The sequence below is a fragment of the Neoarius graeffei genome, chromosome 15 (assembly GCF_027579695.1).
Source record: "Neoarius graeffei isolate fNeoGra1 chromosome 15, fNeoGra1.pri, whole genome shotgun sequence".
Classification (NCBI taxonomy): domain Eukaryota; kingdom Metazoa; phylum Chordata; class Actinopteri; order Siluriformes; family Ariidae; genus Neoarius; species Neoarius graeffei.
This window is the reverse complement of record NC_083583.1, coordinates 40,430,389-40,454,605: the sequence shown is the minus strand read 5'-3', so window position 1 is coordinate 40,454,605 and position 24,217 is coordinate 40,430,389. Positions and strand designations below refer to the sequence as shown.

The following is a 24,217-nucleotide window of genomic DNA, read 5'->3' as shown; positions in this document are numbered from 1 at the left end:
GATTGGGTGGAATTTAAACAATGAGAAGTGAAAACAAACAGGCAATTGAGTGTGTATATATATACAATCCCGATTCCAAAAAAGTTGGGACAAAGTACAAATTGTAAATAAAAACGGAATGCAATGATGTGGAAGTTTCAAAATTCCATATTTTATTCAGAATAGAACATAGATGACATATCAAATGTTTAAACTGAGAAAATGTATCATTTAAAGAGAAAAATTAGGTGATTTTAAATTTCATGACAACACCACATCTCAAAAAAGTTGGGACAAGACCATGTTTCCCACTGTGAGACATCCCCTTTTCTCTTTACAACAGTCTGTAAACGTCTGGGGACTGAGGAGACAAGTTGCTCAAGTTTAGGGATAGGAATGTTAACCCATTCTTGTCTAATGTAGGATTCTAGTTGCTCAACTGTCTTAGGTCTTTTTTGTCGTATCTTCCGTTTTATGATGTGCCAAATGTTTTCTATGGGTGAAAGATCTGGACTGCAGGCTGGCCAGTTCAGTACCTGGACCCTTCTTCTACGCAGCCATGATGCTGTAATTGATGCAGTATGTGGTTTGGCATTGTCATGTTGGAAAATGCAAGGTCTTCCCTGAAAGAGACGTCGTCTGGATGGGAGCATATGTTGCTCTAGAACCTGGAGATTCCTTTCAGCATTGATGGTGTCTTTCCAGATGTGTAAGCTGCCCATGCCACACGCACTAATGCAACCCCATACCATCAGAGATGCAGGCTTCTGAACTGAGCGCTGATAACAACTTGGGTCGTCCTTCTCCTCTTTAGTCCGAATGACACGGCCTTCAAATTTTGATTCGTCTGACCACAGAACAGTTTTCCACTTTGCCACAGTCCATTTTAAATGAGCCTTGGCCCAGAGAAGACGTCTGCGCTTCTGGATCATGTTTAGATACAGCTTCTTCTTTGAACTATAGAGTTTTAGCTGGCAACGGTGGATGGCACGGTGAATTGTGTTCACAGATAATGTTCTCTGGAAATATTCCTGAGCCCATTTTGTGATTCCCAATACAGAAGCATGCCTGTATGTGATGCAGTGCCGTCTAAGGGCCCGAAGATCACGGGCACCCAGTATGGTTTTCCGGCCTTGACCCTTACGCACAGAGATTCTTCCAGATTCTCTGAATCTTTTGATGATATTATGTACTGTAGATGATGATATGTTCAAACTCTTTGCAATTTTACACTGTCGAACTCCTTTCTGATATTGCTCCACTATTTGTCGGCACAGAATTAGGGGGATTGGTGATCCTCTTCCCATCTTTACTTCTGAGAGCCGCTGCCACTCCAAGATGCTCTTTTTATACCCAGTCATGTTAATGACCTATTGCCAATTGACCTAATGAGTTGCAATTTGGTCCTCCAGCTGTTCCTTTTTTGTACCTTTAACTTTTCCAGCCTCTTATTGCCCCTGTCCCAACTTTTTTGAGATGTGTTGCTGTCATGAAATTTCAAATGAGCCAATATTTGGCATGAAATTTCAAAATGTCTCACTTTCGACATTTGATATGTTGTCTATGTTCTATTGTGAATACAATATCATTTTTTGAGATTTGTAAATTATTGCATTCCGTTTTTATTTACAATTTTGTACTTTGTCCCAACTTTTTTGGAATAGGGGTTGTATATAAGCCCTGCGATAATCTGGCGACTTGTCCAGGGTGTACCCCGCCTCTCGCCCATAGTCAGCTAGGATAGGCTCCAGCTTGCCTGCGACCCTTGTAGAACAGGATAAGCGGCTTCAGATAATGGATATATATATATATATATATGAGTGATTCCACGCTTATGGGTACTGAAATGGGGACATGAACTTATTTTTAAAAATTCACCTAAAACCATTTCTTTTTTTTTACCATCAGGTCACAAAACATGTAATCTTTAATGAATGATATGTTAAAAGATAACTTTAATTTTCTGAGATGTAATAAAAACATATTTATATGCCAAAGTCAGAACGTAACAGAAGTGTTGTGGACATATATATTCTCAATTTTAACAATGTAGAATTACTTTTTGAAACATAGGAAGGTGATGCTTTAGCAAATATAATTAATAAACATGTGTAGTAGAATAAACATACACATTCTTTCAATAAGATTAACATGGTATATAGCTAGATTGTAATTAATTTGTAACAGACATATATATATATATATATATATATATATATATATATATATATATATATATATATATACAGAGAGAGAAAATAATAATAATACTTGAACATTTAATTTTGAACCTTTGTTCCTCAAAATTACACCAAAATTATAACCTCAAAATTATATCAAAATTCTTTCCCTACTTTTTCAGTTATGTTGGGAACAGGCAACCAACCAACCAATCAATTAACCAAACCAAACAAGCAAACAAACAAACAACTGGAGGCAAAAACATATAACCTCCTCCAACAAAGTTGGCGGAGGTCAAAAAAAATGGGTGAAAGATCTGGACTGCAGGCTGGCCAGTTCAGTACCCGGACCCTTCTACGCAGCCATGATGCTGTAATTGATGCAGTATGTGGTTTGGCATTGTCATGTTGGAAAATGCAAGGTCTTCCCTGAAAGAGACGTCGTCTGGATGGGAGCATATGTTGCTCTAGAACCTGGATATACCTTTCAGCATTGATGGTGTCTTTCCAGATGTGTAAGCTGGAAAGACATGGAAATGTAATACTAATACAGATGTATTTGTATTACATTTCCATATACAAGTATAGTTTTATAACCTAAACCCACTGTACCTTCACTTTCCTTCGTAAAGTAAAAACCATGTCCTTCTAAACCAAGACCGTACTCAGAGATCCATGTATTCTCAGTGTCATTAAATTAAACTCTTTGTGCTGCTGACTGATGAGAGGCACAAGAAGAATCCAACTCATTGTCTGACTCAGCCATTTTGAATTGGCAGTTTTATCAAGGTCATGGGGAAGGCATAGAAAGTGAAAGAGGGCGAGTGAGAGACATTCGTGCACACGCACGTATGTGTGTGTGTGCTGCCCATGCAGAAATGTAATTTAGACAACTTTAGAATGTTAACCCAAATGTAGTGGAGCCAAACAGAAGTAGGAAGAGGGTCTGGATGGGAGACCAAAAGGCTTTTGGGTTTCTGTGCCTTGCTGGAAAAACCATGTTTAGGTTGTGAGAACTCAGCTAGTCTCACAGAGGAGCTGCTTACGTGGAGCAGCTGAGCTAATTACAAGACTACACTGAACTGCAGAGATGTGTACCCTCAGGCGCCGTCGGGTTCTACCTTATACTCCATTCGCTGCTTACATAGGCAATTTCATAGGAAGGAAGTCTTGCTCTACTGCCAGTGGCAGCTAAAAAGCTATATTTTACAGACACTAATGAGTGTACTGCATCCCACCACATCAAAAATGGAGATATTTGTAATTAAACTATGCAGCATAGAGTGAAAGACAGATATTGTTCTCTTCAGCATTGGTCTCCAGTGCTTTTTTTTCTCTCTTGGTTCACTCTCACATTCTCCTCATGTAAATACAGGGTGCTGGCAATGGGCCATCTATTAGTGCTTGAAAAAAGAGCTGTTTACATCTGGCCACAAAGGGAGCTCACAAATGGCAGTGTACAAGGATACTGTGTTAGGAATAAAACACTTCTGGGCATCCAGGTCTAGGAAAATAAGCCACAATGGGATGGTTTGATGCCACCCTATTTGGACTATTTTCCTATAACAGCACATTCTGAAGGCCCCGGGGAAGACCCAGGACACGCTGGAGGGACTATGTCTCTCGGCTGGCCTGGGAACGCCTCGGTGTTCTTCCCGAGGAGCTGGCCGAGGTGTCTGGGGAAAGGGAAGTTTGGGCTTCCATGCTCAGACTGCTGCCTCCGCGACCCGGCCCCGGATAAAGCGGATGAAGACGAGACGAGACGAGCACATTCTGAAGTTTTTTATTCCTCTTATACTACAACAATTTGCCAGCAGTTGCAATTTTACATTTATTACAAAATGACACATTGGGATTTCTATCCACATCTATCCATTATCTATACCACATACATATCCATCAAAGTCATGGCTGAGCTGGAGCCAGTCCCAGCTGACTTTGGGTAAGAGGTAGGGTACACCCTGGACAGGTCGCCAATCTATTGCAGGGCTGACACAGGACAAACAACCATTCACACTCACATTCACACCTATATGCAATTTAGAGGAGCCAGTTGACCTAATGTTTGCATGTCTTTGGACTGTGGGAGGAAACCGGAGGACCCAGAGGAAACCGGGTAAAGGGAGAACATGCAAACTCTACACAGAAACCCCAGTCAACTGCAAGCTTCAAACCCAGAACCTTTTTGTTGTGAGATGACAGTGCTAACCACTACACCACAGTGCTACCCTATCCACATAAAGTTATAATTAAAAATTACTTAAAAAACCCCCAGAGAAATCCCAGCTTCTTTTTTACTGAGAAGCCAGAAATCACAAATGGCTCTGTCCTGAAGACATTCACATGGCGGAAAACTTACTGACTGTTACAAAGTGCTGACTTTGGAGACGCCTTCTGTAAAATAAAAGTCCACCATTTGTGGTTAGCACTTTCACCTCACAGCAAGAAGGTTCCGGGTTCGAGCCCAGTGGCTGACAGGGGCCTTTCTGTGTGGAGTTTGCATGTTCTCCCCATGTCCGCGCGGGTTTCCTCCGGGTGCTCCGGTTTCCTCTACAGTCCAAAGACATGCAGGTTAGGTTAACTGGTGACTCTAAATTGACCGTAGGTGTGAATGTGAGTGTGAATGGTTGTTTGTCTCACTGTGTCAGTCCTGCGATGATTTGGTGACTTGTCCAGGGTGTACCCCGCCTCTCACCCATAGTCAGCTGGGTTAAGCACCAGCTTGCCCATGACCCTGCACAGGATAAGCGGTTACGGATAATGGATGGATGGATTTATTATTAGTCTTAGATTATGTATAGCAGCCCTACAAGTCTCTGTGAATGAACTGTTATGATAGAAACAATGGCGTATTAGAACAAGCTAATTAATACAAACGCATTACAGCCTGCTGTATTGCCAGAGCTGCTGTTAGAGAAAATTAATTAACACCTTCTGATTAGCCAGATTTACGAATTCAACAGCAGCAATAGAAGCAATTTTTTAATCAGATGTGTAGACATACATACTCAAAGTACACACAGCAGTCACAATTTATTCAGGTGGCAGTCATTTCCCGTAGCATACACCATCTCGTCTGGCCAGTGTAAAGTCTGGGCCAGTTCACAGGATGTCTGATTTATTTAGCTGGACTCTTATCATGCCTGTTAAATCCACCACTAATGGAGTGACTCCATGGTTCCTTAGTTTGCTACTCACACACATATACTTTTCATCATACCGCGACATCTACATATATGCTGTGGAAAGACAGAATCAATCATTACTCAAACTGCATAAAAATAGGTGTGGCATTATGGATATATTTTTTCCATCTGGTGCTGTTTACTGCTTTAGATTCCCGTCATGCAAAAACACACGCACACACATTCCCATCCACATAAAATGTAGTGCCAAGTGGCAGTTCTTTTCTGCTGATGCTGGTCTTGTAGGTGCTGCCATGCTGGAGTGGGGAAAACCCATGTCCACACCTACAGCTCTTAAACCCTCTCCTGGTTTACATCGGCTAATGTACTCACAGCTACGAGGATTATAAATTTTCTGGAAATGAATGTCAGAGGTTCAGCGGAGTAGAAAAGCCTCCATGAACCATCCACTAGTGCTACTGAAATCTGAATGACGAGCTGAGCCGGCAGCCTTTCTCTTTTTACAACCAAGCTGAGGCAGCTGTGTATACAGGCATTAGGGTGACATCCTATTGGAGTACACTTCTATTTCTTTAGCCATCACTCTTATTTAGGGCCCGGATACACCAGATTCACCAGGGCCCATCGAAAGTCTGTAGCTGAGCATTGCCTGTGTATTTTGCAGGGTACCGTCCAATACCATGTTGGTGTCTGTTTGGAGCATGTTGGTGTCTGTAGTGAATCAAAACATTTTTCCATGATAATGGACCATCCATTTTTATGTTTTGATTATAAATACAGACTAGTGCCCTATTCTGGCGTGGAGAGTAATATCCTGATGAGAAGGTGCAGAGTGTGTATGCAAATCAGACATCAGTTGTCGTTTTTATAGTGTTTCAAATGAAACTTTTCACAGGAGGTGTGAAACAATGGGGGTGATCATCATCATTCAGCCTTGGTTGGAACGAATTTTGAAATGTTAGATTGGTGTGTCAGGGAGTATTACAGAGAATTGTAGAAAATAGAGATCAGAGGAGCCTGAGTCCAGTCCTGGTCATCTAACAAATCTGCCAGAACTTAACCTTGATGAGAACAGAGCTTACATCTGGACCATCTTCCAAACAGAATGAAAGTAGAGCACAAACTTTACATACAACAAGCTGTATAAGGGCAGTTTTTGGCCTAGATCCCAAATGCCATTAAAACTCTAAATGTGGCCACTTGCAGTTGAGCCCACAATACACTTTGTCACTGTCATAACTAAAGCTTACATACCTGAACCATATTTGGCCCAGAATGATCTCTTATCTCTGAAGACACTAATGGACAGTTAAACAAGCAAACAAACAAACAAACAAACAAACAAACAACAAAAGCCTCTGGTGTGTCTCTGGTCACGTTGCCAAGGTTCCATATGACTAGCTGTACTATTTTTTTTTTTTTTTTGCTTGACTTTTCCAGATGTGGACGAATGTTCCACCATCCCTGGGGTTTGTGATGGTGGAGAATGCACCAACACTGCTGGCAGCTATGTCTGCACCTGTCCTCGTGGCTTCGTCACCAGTGCAGATGGGTCCAGATGTATAGGTAAGACGTCACACACACTCTGCCTGACCTGTAATTCTGGCTACATCATCAGTCAGAAATGGTTCAAATGAGTTGTTAAGACACACAAAAAGGTACACATGTTCTCTTCCTGACCTTATGAGGCTATGTTACCAACACAAATATGTATGTCACTTTTCACACACACACACACACACAGACTTGTCTGACATCTGGCACCACTCTTTCTTTGCCGGCATGAATCATTTGGCCTTTTGGCTTGTGGTCATCCTCTGCAAGCTCAGGCGCGTGGAGTGTGTGTATGTGTGACTCAACTCCACATCTGCTGCGAAGTACCAACAGGTGTTAATGGATATGGGCATCTCCTGAAGGTTCTTTCATTTCTGAGCAAACCCTCTGAACTCTTTCTCAAAGATCGGTCTGTCTGAACACAGGAAGTGGGTGATTATTTTAATGGAGAAGTCGTATTCGCCTGTACTCATTCGTCATCTACCATCTGTGAGGAATCTTTTTTTTATGGCTTGTATCATTGACTTCTTTTAGTTGGGTAATCACAGAAAGTCACGTGAGGTGGTGTGGATCACATGGACCTGTTCAGGTAAATACATTATAATAAATATTCCCAAAATGTGTCATGCGGAACAGGGGCCAGTAAAATTCTGTTTCTGGCAGCAGATGTTAAAAAATGCTTTGGTTCCATTCCCAAAGCCGAAACGAAGGATAACAGGGTTATGGAAGTAGAATTATTGTCTACTGTATATCTTTAGAGAGACGATGTGGACATTCCAGACTGACTGGTAATGGACTGATATGGGAACAGTAAGTGGATAGCAAACGACTGAATTTATTTTGGGAAAGTTTCAGGCCAGCAGTTGTGGATTAATCTGAAAACAGTCCTTGTTAGTACTGGGAAGTAGGACTGCTAGAGTTCAGTCTCAGGGGAGTAGAAGTCCAGAGCTCAGCAGGGAGACACAAGACTGCTATTTCCTCTTTACACTAAGGCTCGATGTTGACTCTGGCATGGGGTTGTTCTCTGACTCACTGACTTTCTGAATACTTCTTCCGTCTCTGACTTTATTTCTATCCTTTCTTATTTTTATTGAAGTTAAATTCTCAAACTCCTTTTCTATTCCTTATTCATTCCCTATAGGTTTTTCCCTCTCTAGGAGACAGCCATTTTCTCACATTCCCATCCTACCATCTTAACCTTTGAACCAAATAATCTCTTCGAGCAAATTTATGAAGCCAGAGGTGATGAACTGTCATATTTTCCAGAATAGTCGTTTCCTACTATACAAGTGACCTGTCTATTGGTGGAGATACTTACAGTACCCTTGGGACTAACTGACCTGACCCAGATTTGTTCCCCAAATCCTGAAGAATAAACTGTGTTCCATATGGGATACCCCAGAAATCACCTCCACTAGGATGGCTGTAGATTGTTGAGAGGTTTGTTAGAGTTATGCAGTTTGTTGGTGTTTTTGCATGGGCAAAGACAGCAAAGCCATCATGATCCAGTCCATGATTGAGAGTGGTGCCACTTCAGTTGGATTTGCTCCGTCATCAGAAGATCACAAGTTAATATCCGGAAGATAGCAGAGTCTAATGCCCCTTTTCCACCAAAGCAGTTCCAGGGCTGGTTCGGGGCCAGTGCTTAGTTTGGAACCGGGTTTTCTGTTTCCACTGACAAAGAACTGGCTCTGGGGCCAGAAAAACCGGTTCCAGGCTAGCACCAACTCCCTGCTGGGCCAGAGGAAAGAACCGCTTACATCAGCGGGGGGGCGGAGTTGTTAAGACCAACAACAATAACAAGACCGCGAAAGATCGCCATTTTTAAGCGGCGAGAAGCAGCAGCTGTACAAATGCGAAGTCATCCATTATTATTATTGTTGTTGTTGTTGTTGCTGCTGCTTCTTCCGTGTTGTTTTTGCTTCGATATTCGCGCCAAGGTTTAAGCGAATGTAGCGACGTAACTGACGTATACAGCGACGTAATGACGTATACAGCGACGTAATGATGTGGCACCGCGAGCTATGGAAAAGCAAACTGGTTCTCAGCTGGCTCGCAAATTGAACGAGTTGTGAACCAGCACCAGCACTGGCCCCGAACCAGCCCTGGAACTGATTTGGTGGAAAAGGGGTATAAGAGAGACCCTGGCCCTGCTCTTTTGGTGGCATTCCTTTCCTCCCTATGAGAGCAAGGTTAAGCAGTCGTGGATATCTGATATTTCATGTAGGACAGTTAGTGTTCCATATGCTTTGCTACTCTGCATGACCAGCAGTTTGAAAAGATGAGGTAGCTTCATTATGTTGCAAGAATCACATGGTAGGTTTCACTTTTCCAGATGGGAAGCAGTTGTGCAATGGGGGTAGAAATTGCCTGTTACTAACTTGGGAGAAAATTGGCTGGGGGGGGTTGGAGGGGCGAGGGTGGTCAAGAGAAAAAGTTATGCCACACTAATTATGCCAATTCCATGTCACACTGTGAAATCCCACTCCAAAAGAGAAAAAGAATGAAACGGGGAAGGAAAAAGAGAAAGGCTGCAATTGTGCGTATAGAAATAAAAAGGTCTGGTTCCAATTTCAGCTATCATCTCCGTCACAGCCTTTGCAGAAAATCCCTGTGCCTCCACCCCACATGCCCCTGAGCTACAGTCTCCTTTCTTTCTGCCCCACCGTGTCCCAGAGGGCTTGCTGGTTGGGTTTAAAATGAGCAGTTTAGCCTGCAGACAGATGGCTGCCTGTGTTGACTGGAATTGGTAATGAGTGCTCCACATGGAACTGATTAATTTCAGAGCGCTGTCTCATTAGACTGGCTAATCGACATGCGCCACCCCTCTTGTGTGCTTGTGCTTTCTCTCTCTAAACACACAGGCCCTTTTAAACTCTTTGAGCCCCAGTCCCAATTTTTGACCTTGACCGGGGGAAACTTGCAGTCACAGAGCCATTTTTGGGTTGCTTTCAAATCTGCGTTGAATTTTCCGATATCCTCTTGACATCCCCAGCTCTCGCCCCATAAAGGGGCTCCCTGGAAGCAGTCCATGAGAAGGGCACATATGAACCTGACTTCCAGTGAATACTCACTGGAGAAAGCCAATGCTTGGAAATCTTGGAGATCATCCTCAAGGCAAGGAGCTCAGTATTCTAAAGCTGGACGTGACTCATCATATTCAGAAAAATGTGTGAAAATGAGTGTGTTTGGCAATGGATGAACCATATTACAGACATATGTTTTTGTCTGGTTTCTACTCTTGGTATTTCTTTCTTCTCCTTCCACGTTTCTGCTTGAGTTTATCTTCCATTTTTTCTCTTTTTTTCTTGTTCACTCAGTGAAATAATACAATCTCTTTCCGTAGTTGTGGCCTATTAGCTGAGCTCTTTGATGACATCAGGTCAAGTTTGGAATCCTTGCCAAAAATATTTGCTTGTAGTGGCAAGTTAGCCCGTAAAAGTTGCTTAAAATAAATGTAAACTAGGTGGCTGTGCACACCTAAAAAGTTGACCAGCATTTGGAGGGTTTCAAGGAGCTTTGTTCATTATATTGCAATTATATGCAAATATACTGCGTGACAATATTGCAAATAACAGGTTTTCTAAGGTAACTTTGTAACCCTATCATTACACACAGTACCTTTTAAAGTTCTTTACGTGAAATGTACGGACCAGTTTGTGTATGATTCCTTCATCCTTAATTAATTCTCTGTTTTCATTTTTATCTCTCTTTCAGATCAGAGATTGGGTATGTGCTTCGCCTCCTTGGCTAACGGACGCTGTGCGATGGAAATGACAGGCCAGTACACCAAGATGCAGTGCTGCTGTGATACAGGTCGCTGTTGGGCCATGGGTCACATCCCAGAGATGTGTCCAGTCCAGGGTTCCGGTGAGTTTACAAGATACAAGTAGAGTTATGCACAAAAAACTCACAGTAGGACACATTCTTAGAAAAAAAAAACAGAATTCAAACCCACATACAAATTCTGAATTAGTGACAGATCCAAATCAGTGTGGACAGTGTATAGTAAATGCTTTGGACAGACACTTTATTAGAGTGACAAATCCAGAGATTCATAAACCGTCCTTAGACATCCCCTGCTTTTTAAATACTTCCCTTGCTCATCCAAGTGTGAGCCATCCCTTTGGCTCTGAGCTTGTGAGATTGTATGAGCCACAGGAATGTACAGGCTGAGAGTTTGCCAAAGCCTGCGATAGGCCTCTTTTCCTTTGGTTCATCTCCGTTCATGGCCTTCATGTTTTTCCATCTAACATGAACCACACATCCTCAACAGTCAAGGCCAACAGTTTTTTTTACGCTAGTAGACTTATTCATAGACATTCTCGACTTATTCACATGCAAACTATTGTCAGTGATTTTGAATTATATGTGTAAAAGGAGTGCATTTCCTGGCTTAACCAAAGGGAGGGAATTTTAAATTAACTAAAGCTGAGTAGACTACACTAACCATTGTGTGATGATGAAGACGAGGATTTGGGTTAAGATACATCATTGCAGTTTCTAAATAATAACTTAATAGTTAATGCCATTCAGACAGATATTGCAAAGACCTTGGGCAATTTAAATTTAGGGACATTAACTTCTCATCTCATCTCATTATCTCTAGCCGCTTTATCCTGTCCTACAGGGTCGCAGGCAAGCTGGAGCCTATCCCAGCTGACTGCGGGCGAAAGGCGGGGTACACCCTGGACAAGTCGCCAGGTCATCACAGGGCCGACACGTAGACACAGACAACCATTCACACTCACACTCACACCTACGGTCAATTTAGAGTCACCAGTTAACCTAACCTGCATGTCTTTGGACTGTGGGGGAAACCGGAGCACCCGGAGGAAACCCACGCGGACACGGGGAGAACATGCAAACTCTGCACAGAAAGGCCTTCATCGGCCACAGGGCTCGAACCCAGACTTTCTTGCTGTGAGGCGACAGCGCTAACCACTACACCACCGTGCCGCCGGGACATTAATTTAGTTAATGTAAATCAGCGGTTCTCAAAGTGGGGTTTGGGGACCCCCAGGGGTCTGTGATTGTATTGTTTTATTTTATTACAATGGTGGACATCACAAACAACAACTATATAGGTGTATAGGATTACCATAGACTTTCAACACAAAAGAATTTCAACATGTTTTTTTTTTCCCCTAATGCATTTGCTTGAAATACAATTATAACACAAGTCTAATGGCAGTTATTGTCAATATATGTTTTAAATATGCATCTATATAATACATATTCCAAACTACAAACATTACATTTGAGTGTTTTGGAAATCCAAATTTCCAACACTGGAGCAATATAACCAAAAGTTTTCAGTTATTTTCTCAGGACAGTAAAAGGGAAATTCACATATGTTACAGATTCTGGTGAATTGAGATGAGGTTGAAAATATTTTTGGATAAACACAGACCCTCAAAACCATTTTGGAACCGTTGTTTTGGTGCTGGGTGTTTTGCTGCTGCTTACAGTAGTAGCAAGTTAAGCCGACACATGTTACACAGTGTAAAAGTTGTCTTCTTTACTTTCAGATGAATACCGGAGACTGTGCATCGAGGGAATTCCCTTCACAACCGGTAGGGAGACTATTAACGTGTTTAATGGTCACAAGCATCCTGGACAGAATGGGCACGGGTACGGCAATGGAAATGGCAATGGCAATGGAGGAGACTGGCCCAAGATTGACACACGTCCAATTATTGGTAATTTTGCGTTGAGTCTTATGTGTTGTGCTTTTGTAGTTAAAAACAGTGTCTTAGATTGATCACTCTGTCCTGTCGTTTTGTATCCAGTCTTGTCTCAGAACGTAAGCACAACCATTGATGTGTGCAAGCATTTCCCCAATCTGTGTCTGAACGGCCGCTGCATCCCCACCCCCAACAGCTATCGCTGCGAGTGTAACATGGGCTACAGTCAGGAGGGGCCTGGCCAGTGCACAGGTAACACATGCATAGTTATATAAACACAACAACTCATAGTGGAACTGTGACATACTCTACACATTACTGTTTGAAAATTGGAACCAGTGTAAGAAAACGAGGGTTATGTATATAACCGCGGTTCTATGAGTTTCGGATGACCGCCAGAGGCGGTGCTTTCAGCACATGGATATCCATCACACGAACGTGCAGGTCGAGTAATAGTAACAACAAAGTCACGTGTGACCTGGGTGACGTCACCCCGTGACCCCGGCATAAAAGACCGGTAAACCCAGGAAGTGACCTCTTGGCAAATCTTCTCGTGTACACTCCGAGTGACTGCCAAGCTCTGGCGGTCATCCGAAACTCATAGAACTGCGGTTATATACATAACCCTCGTTCTATTTCGTTTCTACTGACCGCCAGAGGCGGTGCTTTCAGCACATGGATGACTAATACCAACCAGGTCATGAGGAGTGCCTACCCGTACCCAGTGCTGCTGCGACGGGCCTGGAATGACAGCCGTCGCCACAGGATTATGTGGGACGACATTAAGACGGTAAAACCTGGTGAAGGTGCAGCTGGAAGCCCAGGAGGCTGCGCTGCATATGTCTGAAAGGGGCACGCCCTTCAGTGATGCCCATGAGGCTACCACGCCCCGTGCAGAGTGCGCCCTGGCAGCCGGAGGAATCGGGAAGCCACTGTGCCTGTAGGCATGTAATATGGCCTCGACTATCCACTTGGATAGCCTCTGCTTAGAGAGCGCCAGACCCCTCGACGGTCCTGTGTGGCACAGAAACAGGGCGTCACTCCTACGGAAGCCCTCTGTACGCGACACGTACACCCTGAGGGCGCGAACTGGGCACAAAAGTTCCGACCTCTCACCATGGCCCGCCTCGAACGCCGCAAGGCTAAGGGGCTGGTTGACGAAGGTAGCAGAGAGGGTCTTTGGGAGGAAAGAGGGGTTAGGCCACAGGGTGACCCCACTGTCGCCGGAGTGCCACTGCAGGCACTCCCCACTGACTGACAGTGCGTGTAGTTCCTCGACGCGCCTCGTCGATGTAATGGCCAGAAGAAAAGCAGTCTTCAGGGAGAGCCATGAAATGTCTGCCGTGAGCAGGGGCTCAGAACGGTGCGTCGCAGAGAGCCTGCAGCACCAATGAAGGTCCCATGTGGGTACCCGGCTCCGTCGGGGGGGTCTCAACCGGAGAGCACCCTTCAAGAAACGTGCCACCAAGGCGTGGGACCCCACGGTCCTTCCCCCAACTCTGGCATGCTGAGCAGAGATGGCAGCTGCATAGACCTTGATGGTGGCAGGGGTAAGACCCTTATCAAAAGCAGAGACTGGCGGAACAGTCAAATGGTCGGCAGGGGGCAGCATGTAGGCTCCTCCCCCCGAGTTAAGCACCAGTTGGAGAAAAGCCTCCATCTGTTGGCATAGAGGGCATTGGTGGGGGGTGCCCGAGAGCTTGCAATGGTATTGACCACTGCCGGCTCACAAGGACCTCGCAGGGGGTCCGGCCCTTCAGCGGCCATACCCAGAGCTGCAGACGGGCTGGATCCGGGTGCCAGATCTGCCCTCCCAGCTGTGATAGCAGGTCAGTCCTCACTGGCAGGCACCAGGGGTCGCCGTTCAGAAGTTGCAGCAACTTGGGAACCACACTCTGCCCGGCCACCGGGGGGGCGACAAGCAGCAGCCCGTGGTGGTCCATCGCAACCCTGTGTAGGGTTGGCATGATCAGCAGCAGAGGGGGGGAGGCATACAGCAGTTGCCTCGGCCAAGCATGCGCCAGCGCATCCTGGCCCAGGGGACTGGGCCGTGGAGGCTGAACCACAGAGGGCAGTGTGTCGACTCCCGGCAGGCAAAGAGGTCCACCTCTGCCCTGCCAAAATGTTCCCAGATGGCGAGAACCACCGCTGGGTTGAGTCTCCATTCCCCGGGATCGGGGTCCTGGCGGGACAGCAGATCTGCTGCCCTGTTGGCAGTGCCTGGCAAGTACATGGCACGCAGGCTCAAGAGATGTCGATGGGCCCACCGCAGAAGTTGGCCAGCCACTTCCAAGCACTGGAGGGACTTTGTGCCTCCCTGGTGGTTGATGTAGTACACTACCGTAGCGTTGTCCGTCCGCACCCGAACGTGTCTGCCGGTCAGGCCTAGGAGGAAGTGCTGTAGGCCGAGGAACACAGCCCGTAGCTCCAGCACGTTGATGTGCTGCGCCCGTGCAGCACCGGGTGGAGGTGGAGACCGTTGAACCACCTCTGAAGCGGCATAAGTCCAGAAGTCCCAGCGGGACCAGAGAGGAGGCTGCCGTAAGCATGCCCAGCAGGCGCTGAAAGGTCTTCAGGGCGAGTGACCTACCCCGTCCGAAGCGGCCAAGCAGTAGGCGGATGTTGTGAATCCTTGTCTGGGAGGGAGTTACCATCAACGACCTCGAATCCAGGTGCATGCCCAAGAAAGTCGTCTCCCGGCTGGGCACCAGCGAGCTCTTCTTGTAATTCACCCTGAGCCCCAGCTCTACGACATGCGAGAGCACAGTCGCGATGTTGGTGCGGGCCTGAGCTGCTGACCGTGAACAGACAAGCCAGTCGTCCAGGTAGGGCAGGACACGCAAACCCCTTGCCTGAAGTAGTGCCGATGCCGCTGCCGCACACCCGGTGAACACACGGGGTGCCAGCGATATCCCAAAGGGCAGAACATTGAACTCGAAAGCCTGGCCCTCGAAGGCAAACCGCAGGAACTGCCTGTGGTGTGGCACAATGGGAACATGGAAGTAGGCGTCTTTCAGGTCAAAGGTGACAACCAGTCGCCCGCCTGGATGTGGTGTAAGACATCCACTGTACGCAGCATGCGGAATCTCATGGTCCTCAAGTGGGAATTGAGGGACCTCAGGTCGAGGATCGGGCGGATACCGCCGTCCTTCGGAACCAGAAAATACCTGGTGTAGAACCCACCTTGCTGTCTCTGCCTGTCGACGGGAGAGACTGCTCCTTTCTCCAGGAGGGTGGCGATTTCCTGCCGGGGGACGAGGGACTTCCCCGGATGGCTCACGGTGGTGTTTGACCCCATGAAACGTGGTGGACGGCGGCAGAACTGGATGCGGTAACCCTCGGTGAGGGTCACCAGCACCCAGGGGTCAACGCTCTCCAGCTTTGGAGCTGTTCGCTGGAAAAGCGGCCGACCGCCGGCGCGCTGATGTCAGCGCCGTCCAGAGCGCCCCCGTCGGTCACCATGGGGGCGACAAGGAGTGGACTGGGTGTAGGGGGCGGCACCGCGGGTCCGGGAGGTGGTGGGGTGGCGAAAGTCATCAACCCGTCTGGTCTCCTGGCGGGTGCGTGGCCGAGACAGAGTCGGTGTGGGCCCCCTGAAGGACTGGGCAGCATTGCCATGGTGGTGGGCCTGGCGGGGGCCAGCGAACTGCTGTTACGCCTAGATGACCTGGGCACTCCGATCCAGGGCTTGCTGAGTGGCTTCGCCAAACGGCTCCCCGGGGACAACAGGGAGAGAGTGCAGCACACGCCGGTCGGGCTCGGCCAGAGGGGACTGTGCCCGCCATATCTGCTGGCGGCCGAGGGTGAGATACGACATCAGCCGGCCCAGTTCCCGCGACGAGTAGGCAAAGGCCTGGAGCCGCGTCACACAGCTCCCGTGATGCCGCGCTCGTCCCCTCCAGCGTCTGGGGGTCCATGACACCTGGCTGGCAGAAGGGAACTTAAATAGGGCGAGAACGCTCCAAGTAAGTAGCCCAAAATAAACTATCAGGCGGAAATAAAAAATAAACGACCGGGCGAACACACCCGTGGTCGGGAATATTAACAAGGATGGCGCCGTGCGCTACAGAACTGATAAACAGCGGCGAGAAACACCGCTTTAATTTAAATGAATGAAGACCGCTTACCTGAGCGACAACAAACCGGCCTCCAGCAGCGAGGACACGCCTCGGAGGGCTAGTCAGCTAACTCCACCGAGCGAGAGCGCTCAGCTTAACGGAGTAACAACCAATACGAATATAACACACAAGACAGCCGGCCCGTGAGCAGGCCGGAGACAAGACTACACAAAACAAGCGGTTGATAATATTAACAAGGATAGGCACTGTGCGCCACAGAACTGATAAACAGCGGTGAGAAACACCGCTTTAATTTAAATGAATGAAAGCCGCTTCTCAATGTTGGGCATCTGCAGGAGGCCATAGGTAGGGGTGTCCTGCATTGCCGCCAGGGCCCTGCAGTCACTAGGGAGGTGGGAAGGCATCTAGGGTCCGCCCAACACCTCTGTAACTCCTCGATGTATGAGGCCGAGGGCGGAACAGACAACGAGGAAGGCTATGTGGGACCTCTGAAGAAAGCGCTCTGATGCTGGGCCACCGGGGCGTGTCCAACCCCAGACGGGCCAATGCAGCCCTCAGCGTTGGCTGGATGCTCAGGCACATGCAGTCTGCGCAGGCCATGTCCGTCAGCCCCTGCCGCAGGTGATCAATACCCAGGCATGAGGGGCACTCGCGGTGGCCGTCCTCCGGTTCGAGGGGGACCGGCAGTTGGCGCAGCGAGAGAAGAGGTCCATGACGCCTGGCTGGCAGAAGGGAACTTAAAAAATAGGGCGAGAACACCCCAAGTAAGCAGCCCAAAATAAACAATCAGGCGGTAATGAAAAACGACCGGGCGAACACACCCGTGGTCGGGAATATTAACAAGGATAGGCGCCGTGCGCCACGGCACTGATAAGCAGCGGCGAGAAACACCGTTTTAATTTAGATGAATGAAAACCGCTTACCTGGGCGACAACAAGCCAGCCTCCAGCGGCAAGGACACCGCCCCGGAGGGCTAGTCAGCTAACTCCACCGAGCGAGAGCGCTCAGCTTAACGGAGTAACAATATGAATACAACCCACAAGACCGCCGGCCTGTGAGCAGGCCGGAGACAAGGCTACACAAAATAAGGCGGTTAATAATATTAACAAAGATAGGCGCAGTGCGCCACAGAACTGATAAACAGCGGCGAGGAACACCGCTTTAAATTAAATAAATGAAAACCGCTTACCTGAATGAGGACAAACCGGCCTCCAGCGGTGAGGACACCGCCCCGGAGGACTAATCAGCTAACTCCACCGAGCGAGAGCGCTCAGCTTAACGGAGTAACAAACAATACAACACAAGACCGCCGGCCTGTGAGCAGGCCGGAGACAAAGCTACACAAAATAAGGCGGTTAATAATATTAACAAAGATAGGCGCAGTGCGCCACAGAACTGATAAACAGCGGCGAGAACCACCGCTTTAAATTAAATGAATGAAAACCGCTTACCTGAATGAAGACAAGCCGGCCTCCAGCGGTGAGGACACCGCCCCGGAGGACTAATCAGCTAACTCCACCGAGCGAGAGCGTTCAGCTTAACGGAGTAATAAATCAATACGAATACAACACACAAGACAGCCGGCCTGTGAACAGGCCGGCGGCGAGGCTACACAAAACAAGGTGGTTAATAATATTAACAAGGATAGGCGCCGAGCGCCGCAGAACTGATAAACAGCGGCGAGAGGAACGCCGCTTTAATTTAAATAATGAAACCCGCTTACCTGAAGCGAAAACAAGCCGGCCTCCAGCGGTGAGGACACCGCCCCGGAGGGCTAATCAGCTAACTCCACCGAGCGAGAGCGCTCAGCTTACGGAGTAATAAATCAATACGAATATAATGACAAGAAGAAAAGAGTTGGTGGACTTAGCGCAGTTTCTTGGAGGGTGCATAAGCACAGCCCCAACCCTACGGGTAACGAAACTACCACAGCGCTTTGTCCAAATTTCAATCCAACTCGCAACCTGCAAACGCGAGAAGATGTAAGAGGTCACTTCCTGGGTTTACCGGTCTTTTATGCCGGGGTCACGGGGTGACGTCACCCAGGTCACACGTGACTTTGTTGTTACTATTACTCGACCTGCACGTTCGTGTGATGGATATCCATGTGCTGAAAGCACCGCCTCTGGCGGTCAGTAGAAACGAAATAGAACTTAAAAAGTAGGACTGTCAATCGATTAAAATATCTAATTGCGATTAATTGCATTATTGCCCAGAGTTAACTCATGGTTAATCGTGATTAATCACAAATTAATTACACATTTTTTTCATCTGTTCTTAATGTACCTTAAAGGAACAGTCCACCGTACTTCCATAATGAAATATGCTCTTATCTGAATTGAGACGAGCTGCTCCGTACCTCTCCGAGCTTTGCGCGACCTCCCAGTCAGTCAGACGCGCTGTCACTCCTGTTAGCAATGTAGCTAGGCTCAGCATGGCCAATGGTATTTTTTGGGGCTGTAGTTAGATGCGACCAAACTCTTCCGCGTTTTTCCTGTTTACATAGGTTTATATGACCAGTGATATGAAACAAGTTCAGTTACACAAATTGAAACGTAGCGATTTTCTATGCTATGGAAAGTGCGCACTATAATGACAGGCGTACTAACACCTTCTGCGCGCTTCGGCAGCGCATTGATACGGAGCTCAGATATCAATGCGCTGCCGAAGCGCGCAGAAGGTGTTAGTACGCCTGTCATTATAGTGCGCACTTTCCATAGCATAGAAAATCGCTACGTTTCAATTTGTGTAACTGAACTTGTTTCATATCACTGGTCATATAAACCTATGTAAACAGGAAAAACGCGGAAGAGTTTGGTCGCATCTAACTACAGCCCCAAAAAATACCATTGGCCATGCTGAGCCTAGCTACATTGCTAACAGGAGTAACAGCGTGTCTGACTGACTGGGAGGTCGCGCAAAGCTCGGAGAGGTACGGAGCAGCTCGTCTCAATTCAGATAAGAGCATATTTCATTATGGAAGTACGGTGGACTGTTCCTTTAAAGGGATATTTTTCAAGTTTTTGGGGAGTGGGAGTGGACAAATATGCTTGCTTTATGCAAATGTATGTGGCCAGGTCAGCAAAAATTATTTTTGTGGGTGTCTTATTCCCCCACTGCATTTAAACAATAAAGCAGCGTTAACTTTATAATTTTGAGGGTTTAAGCACAATTCAGTGTGAGCAAAACAATATAGTATTTTCCTCTCGTTTTGTACTTAACTTCCAGACTCAAACTCATCTCATCTCATTATCTGTAGCTGCTTTATCCTGTTCTACAGGGTCACAGGCAAGCTGGAGCCTATCCCAGCTGACTACGGGCGAAAGGCGGGGTACACCCTGGACAAGTCGCCAGGTCATCACAGGGCCGACACATAGACACAGACAACCATTCACACCTACGGTCAATTTAGAGTCACCAGTTAACCTAACCTGCATGTCTTTGGACTGTGGGGGAAACCGGAGCACCCGGAGGAAACCCACGCAGACACGGGGAGAACATGCAAACTCCGCACAGAATGGCCCTCGCCGGCCATGGGGCTCGAACCTGGATCTTCTTGCTGTGAGGCGACAGCACTAACCACTACACCACCGTGCCGCCCCCAGACTCAAACTATGCAGTAAAATAAACTAAACAAACTCAGTGATGTGGACTCTGGACAACAGTAGTGGCTATCTTTAAATAAAGAAAATAAAAATGCAAAACCCAAATAAATACATTTGTTAAGCCACACAGCTCATACAGTGGTTTTCCAGTAAAATGCAACAACTCACTGGTAAATATACAGTACATTCATGAGCAAAAACTGCATTTTAAACACTTTTTACATAACTCACAAATTTCCCAGAATAAAACAAACTCTCTCACTCACTCCAGTGTGCAGCCTGCACGCTTAGAGACACACACACCTGGACCTTAACACGTCTTCTTTTCTCCCCTCTGGATCATCAAATGCCACACTCACAACCTTCCGTAAGTGTTTTGGACACGCATGGGTCGCAGGGTTTGGTAGCTCCCAGCCGTACCGCAGGGCCGTGGTGAACCTGGGGGAAAGTTTGAGGGAGGAGTACGGGCAAAGTACTTGTCAAGTACAGGTTGCACGCCTGACTTCCTCGAGGCGTGGGAAAAATTGCGCCGTTAGCCCGTGGAAAGCGTATGTCTGACGCACGTCATCAGTGCGTGTGACTTGCATTTTACCAGTTTCCTGCGCTAGGAGTACGAGCCACGCTTGTGAAGCATGTGTGACGCACGTGATTAGCACGTGACAATCACTCATGATTTGCATGTGACGCAAGCCAGGAGTGGGTATAAAACCAGCGTGTCTGCAGCATTCTGCGTCTGTCTTTTGGCTGAAGAACAATATCGCTTCATGCTGCTCCTCAGCTTCTATCATCTGCCTATAAGGGTCCAACTCCCTCAGTCGTTGCGGCGGTATGGCGACAGCCATCTTCTTCCCTTCTACAATGCTACACGTTACATGACCGGTTCCTTGGTTCCTCCCCAATATACACCCAGAGTCTTGCCCCTTGTGTCGCGTGCGGGTCGCGTGCGCTGCGTGCACGCTGCACATAGGGGTAGAAAGTGAGATGTACTTCTGTCTTGGGGGCCGCACAAATAGCAAATGTGGAGTACTTGCGTAGTACTTCTGAGGCACGTCACTCGTACAATGACCGTGCGTCACTCGTGCGTTTTACTGTCATCTCAACGCCCCTACTAGCCTTGCTGCTAACTTGGTTCAGGCGTACTAAAGGAGTACAGGTCCCATACGTAGTACACTACCGTTCAAAAGTTTGGGGTCACTTTGAAATGTCCTTATTTTTGAAAGAAAAGCACTGTTCTTTTCAATGAAGATCACTTTAAACTCATCAGAAATCCACTTTATACATTGCTAATGTGGTAAATGACTATTCTAGCTGCAAATGTGTGGTTTTTGGTGCAATATCTCCATAGGTGTATAGAGGCCCATTTCCAGCAACTCTCACTCCAGTGTTCTAATGGTACAATGTGTTTGCTCATTGCCTCAGAAGGCTAATGGATGATTAGAAAACCCTTGTACAATCATGTTAGCACAGCTGAAAACAGTTGAGCTCTTTAGAGAAGCTATAAAACTGACCTTCCTTTGAGCAGATTGAGTTTCTGGAGCATCACATTTGTGGGGTCGATTAAATGCTCAAAATGGCCAGAAAAACGTCTTGACTATATTTTCTATTCATTTTACAACTTATGGTGGCAAATAAAAGTGTGACTTTTCATGGAAAACACAAAATTGTCTGGGTGACCCCAAATTTTTTAACGGTAGTGTATATGCGTTCTTGATTTTTTGCAAGACCCGTAGAATTTGCATGTGCAGGACCAAAAGTCTCCACAGCCAGTCTGCGACCTTCTACGGCACTGAACACATGCAAGTGTCGTGCAAGTCTCAAACACGGTTTTCTACGGGCATAGTAGCACGTACGGCGGGTTGTGAGTTAGCCTAAAAGCATGTAAAAATATACACACATTTTATGTAAACAGTCAGAATGCAACAATTTGATTCTGTACATAAGTGAACTTTATCACGATTTATGCCGACCAGCTACTCGCTACATCGTTCGCTCATGCTATGCCACTTCTTGATTTCCCAAAGTATAGGGGAGGGGCACAGAACAGGCATGCGTTAAAAAAATTAGTGCCGTTAAAAGGAATTTGCGTTAGCGCGTTATCGTGTTAACTTTGACAGCTCTAGTAAAAAGCTTGTGTGGAGTGAAGAACAGAGCAAAAGAGTTTTAAAGGTGTATAAGAATTAAAACACCTGGCATGGTTCTCCAGAAAATCTGAAGTAGTCGGGTAAAAAAAAATTAGTAGGCGGCTGTGGAATTTGCAGCAGCATGGGTGCACTAATGTTGGGGGACATGCACACACACCAGAAAATTTTGAAATTTACATGCCTTCTGGGGGTTTCTGGTGCATTCTCAGCTAATAAATTACTAACCATTTCCCTGTAAAATATTTGTAAAATATGCATGTAATTTCCCTCCAGTGCTGTAGTGGTTAGCGCTGTCGCCTCACAGCAAGAAGGTCCGGGTTCGAGCCCCGTGGCCGGCGAGGGCCTTTCTGTGTGGAGTTTGCATGTTCTCCCCGTGTCAACGTGCGTTTCCTCCGGGTGCTCCGGTTTCCCCCACAGTCCAAAGACATGCAGGTTACAGTGGTGCTTGAAAGTTTGTGAACCCTTTAGAATTTTCTACATTTCTGCATAAATATGACCTAAAACATCATCAGATTTTCACTCAAGTCCTAAAAGTAGATAAAGAGAACCCAGTGAAACAAATAAGACAAAAATATTATACTTGATCATTTATTTATTGAGGAAAATGATCCAATATTACATATCTGTGAGTGGCAAAAATATGTGAACCTCTAGGATTAGCAGTTAATTTGAAGGTGAAATTAGAGTCAGGTGTTTTCAATCAATGGGATGACAATCAGGTGCGAGTGGGCACCCTGTTTTATTTAAAGAACAGGGATCTATCAAAGTCTGATCTTCACAACGCATGTTTGTGGAAGTGTATCATGGTATGAACAAAGGAGATTTCTGAGGACCTCAGAAAAAGCATTGTTGATGCTCATCAGGCTGGAAAAGGTTACAAAACCATCTCTAAAGAGTTTGGACTCCACCAATCCACAGTCAGACAGATTGTGTACAAATGGAAGAAATTCAAGACCATTGTTACCCTCCTCAGGAGTGGTCGACCAAAAAAGATCACTCCAAGAGCAAGGCGTGTAATAGTCGACGAGGTCACAAAGGACCCCAGGGTAACTTCTAAGCAACTGAAGGCCTCTCTCACATTGGCTAATGTTAATGTTCATGAGTCCACCATCAGGAGAACACTGAACAACACTGGTGTGTATGGCAGGGTTTCAAGGAGAAAGCCACTGCTCTCCAAAAAGAACATTGCTGCTCATCTGCAGTTTACTAAAGATCACGTGGACAAGCCAGAAGGCTATTGGAAAAATGTTCTGTGGACGGATGAGACCAAAATAGAACTTTTTTGGTTGAAATGAGAAGCGTTAGTTTTGGAGAAAGGAAAACACTGCATTCCAGCATAAGAACCTTATCCCATCTGTGAAACATGGTGGTGGTAGTATCATGGTTTGGGTCTGTTTTGCTGCATCTGGGCCAGGACGGCTTGCCATCATTGATGGAACAATGAATTCTGAATTATACCAGTGAATTCTAAAGGAAAATGTCAGCACATGTGTCTATGAACTGAATCTCAAGAGAAGGTGGGTCATGCAGCAAGACAATGACCCTAAGCACACAAGTCGTTCTACCAAAGAATGGTTAAAGAAGAATAAAGTTAATGTTTTGGAATGGCCAAGTCAAAGTCCTGACCTTAATCCAATCAAAATGTTGTGGAAGGACCTGAAGCGAGCAGTTCATGCGAGGAAACCCACCAACATCCCAGAGTTGAAGCTGTTCTGTACGGAGGAACGGGCTAAAATTCCTCCAAGCCGGTGTGCAGGACTGATCAACAGTTACCGGAAACATTTAGTTGCAGTTATTGCTGCACAAGGGGGTCACACCAGATACTGAAAGCAAAGGTTCACATACT

The 24,217-nt window shown here is 46.4% G+C and overlaps 1 protein-coding gene across 1 annotated transcript in view; it reads left to right on the top strand.

Annotated features, from left to right (window-relative positions):
• Positions 1–24,217, top strand: part of fbn2b (fibrillin 2b) — a 175,173-nt gene that overhangs the window by 71,491 nt on the left and 79,465 nt on the right. Inside the window, exons 9-12 of the mRNA XM_060941303.1 lie at positions 6,746–6,871; positions 10,577–10,729; positions 12,391–12,561; positions 12,652–12,798. Coding sequence (XP_060797286.1) covers positions 6,746–6,871; positions 10,577–10,729; positions 12,391–12,561; positions 12,652–12,798 — 597 coding nt within the window. The remainder of the gene's footprint in view (positions 1–6,745; positions 6,872–10,576; positions 10,730–12,390; positions 12,562–12,651; positions 12,799–24,217) is intronic.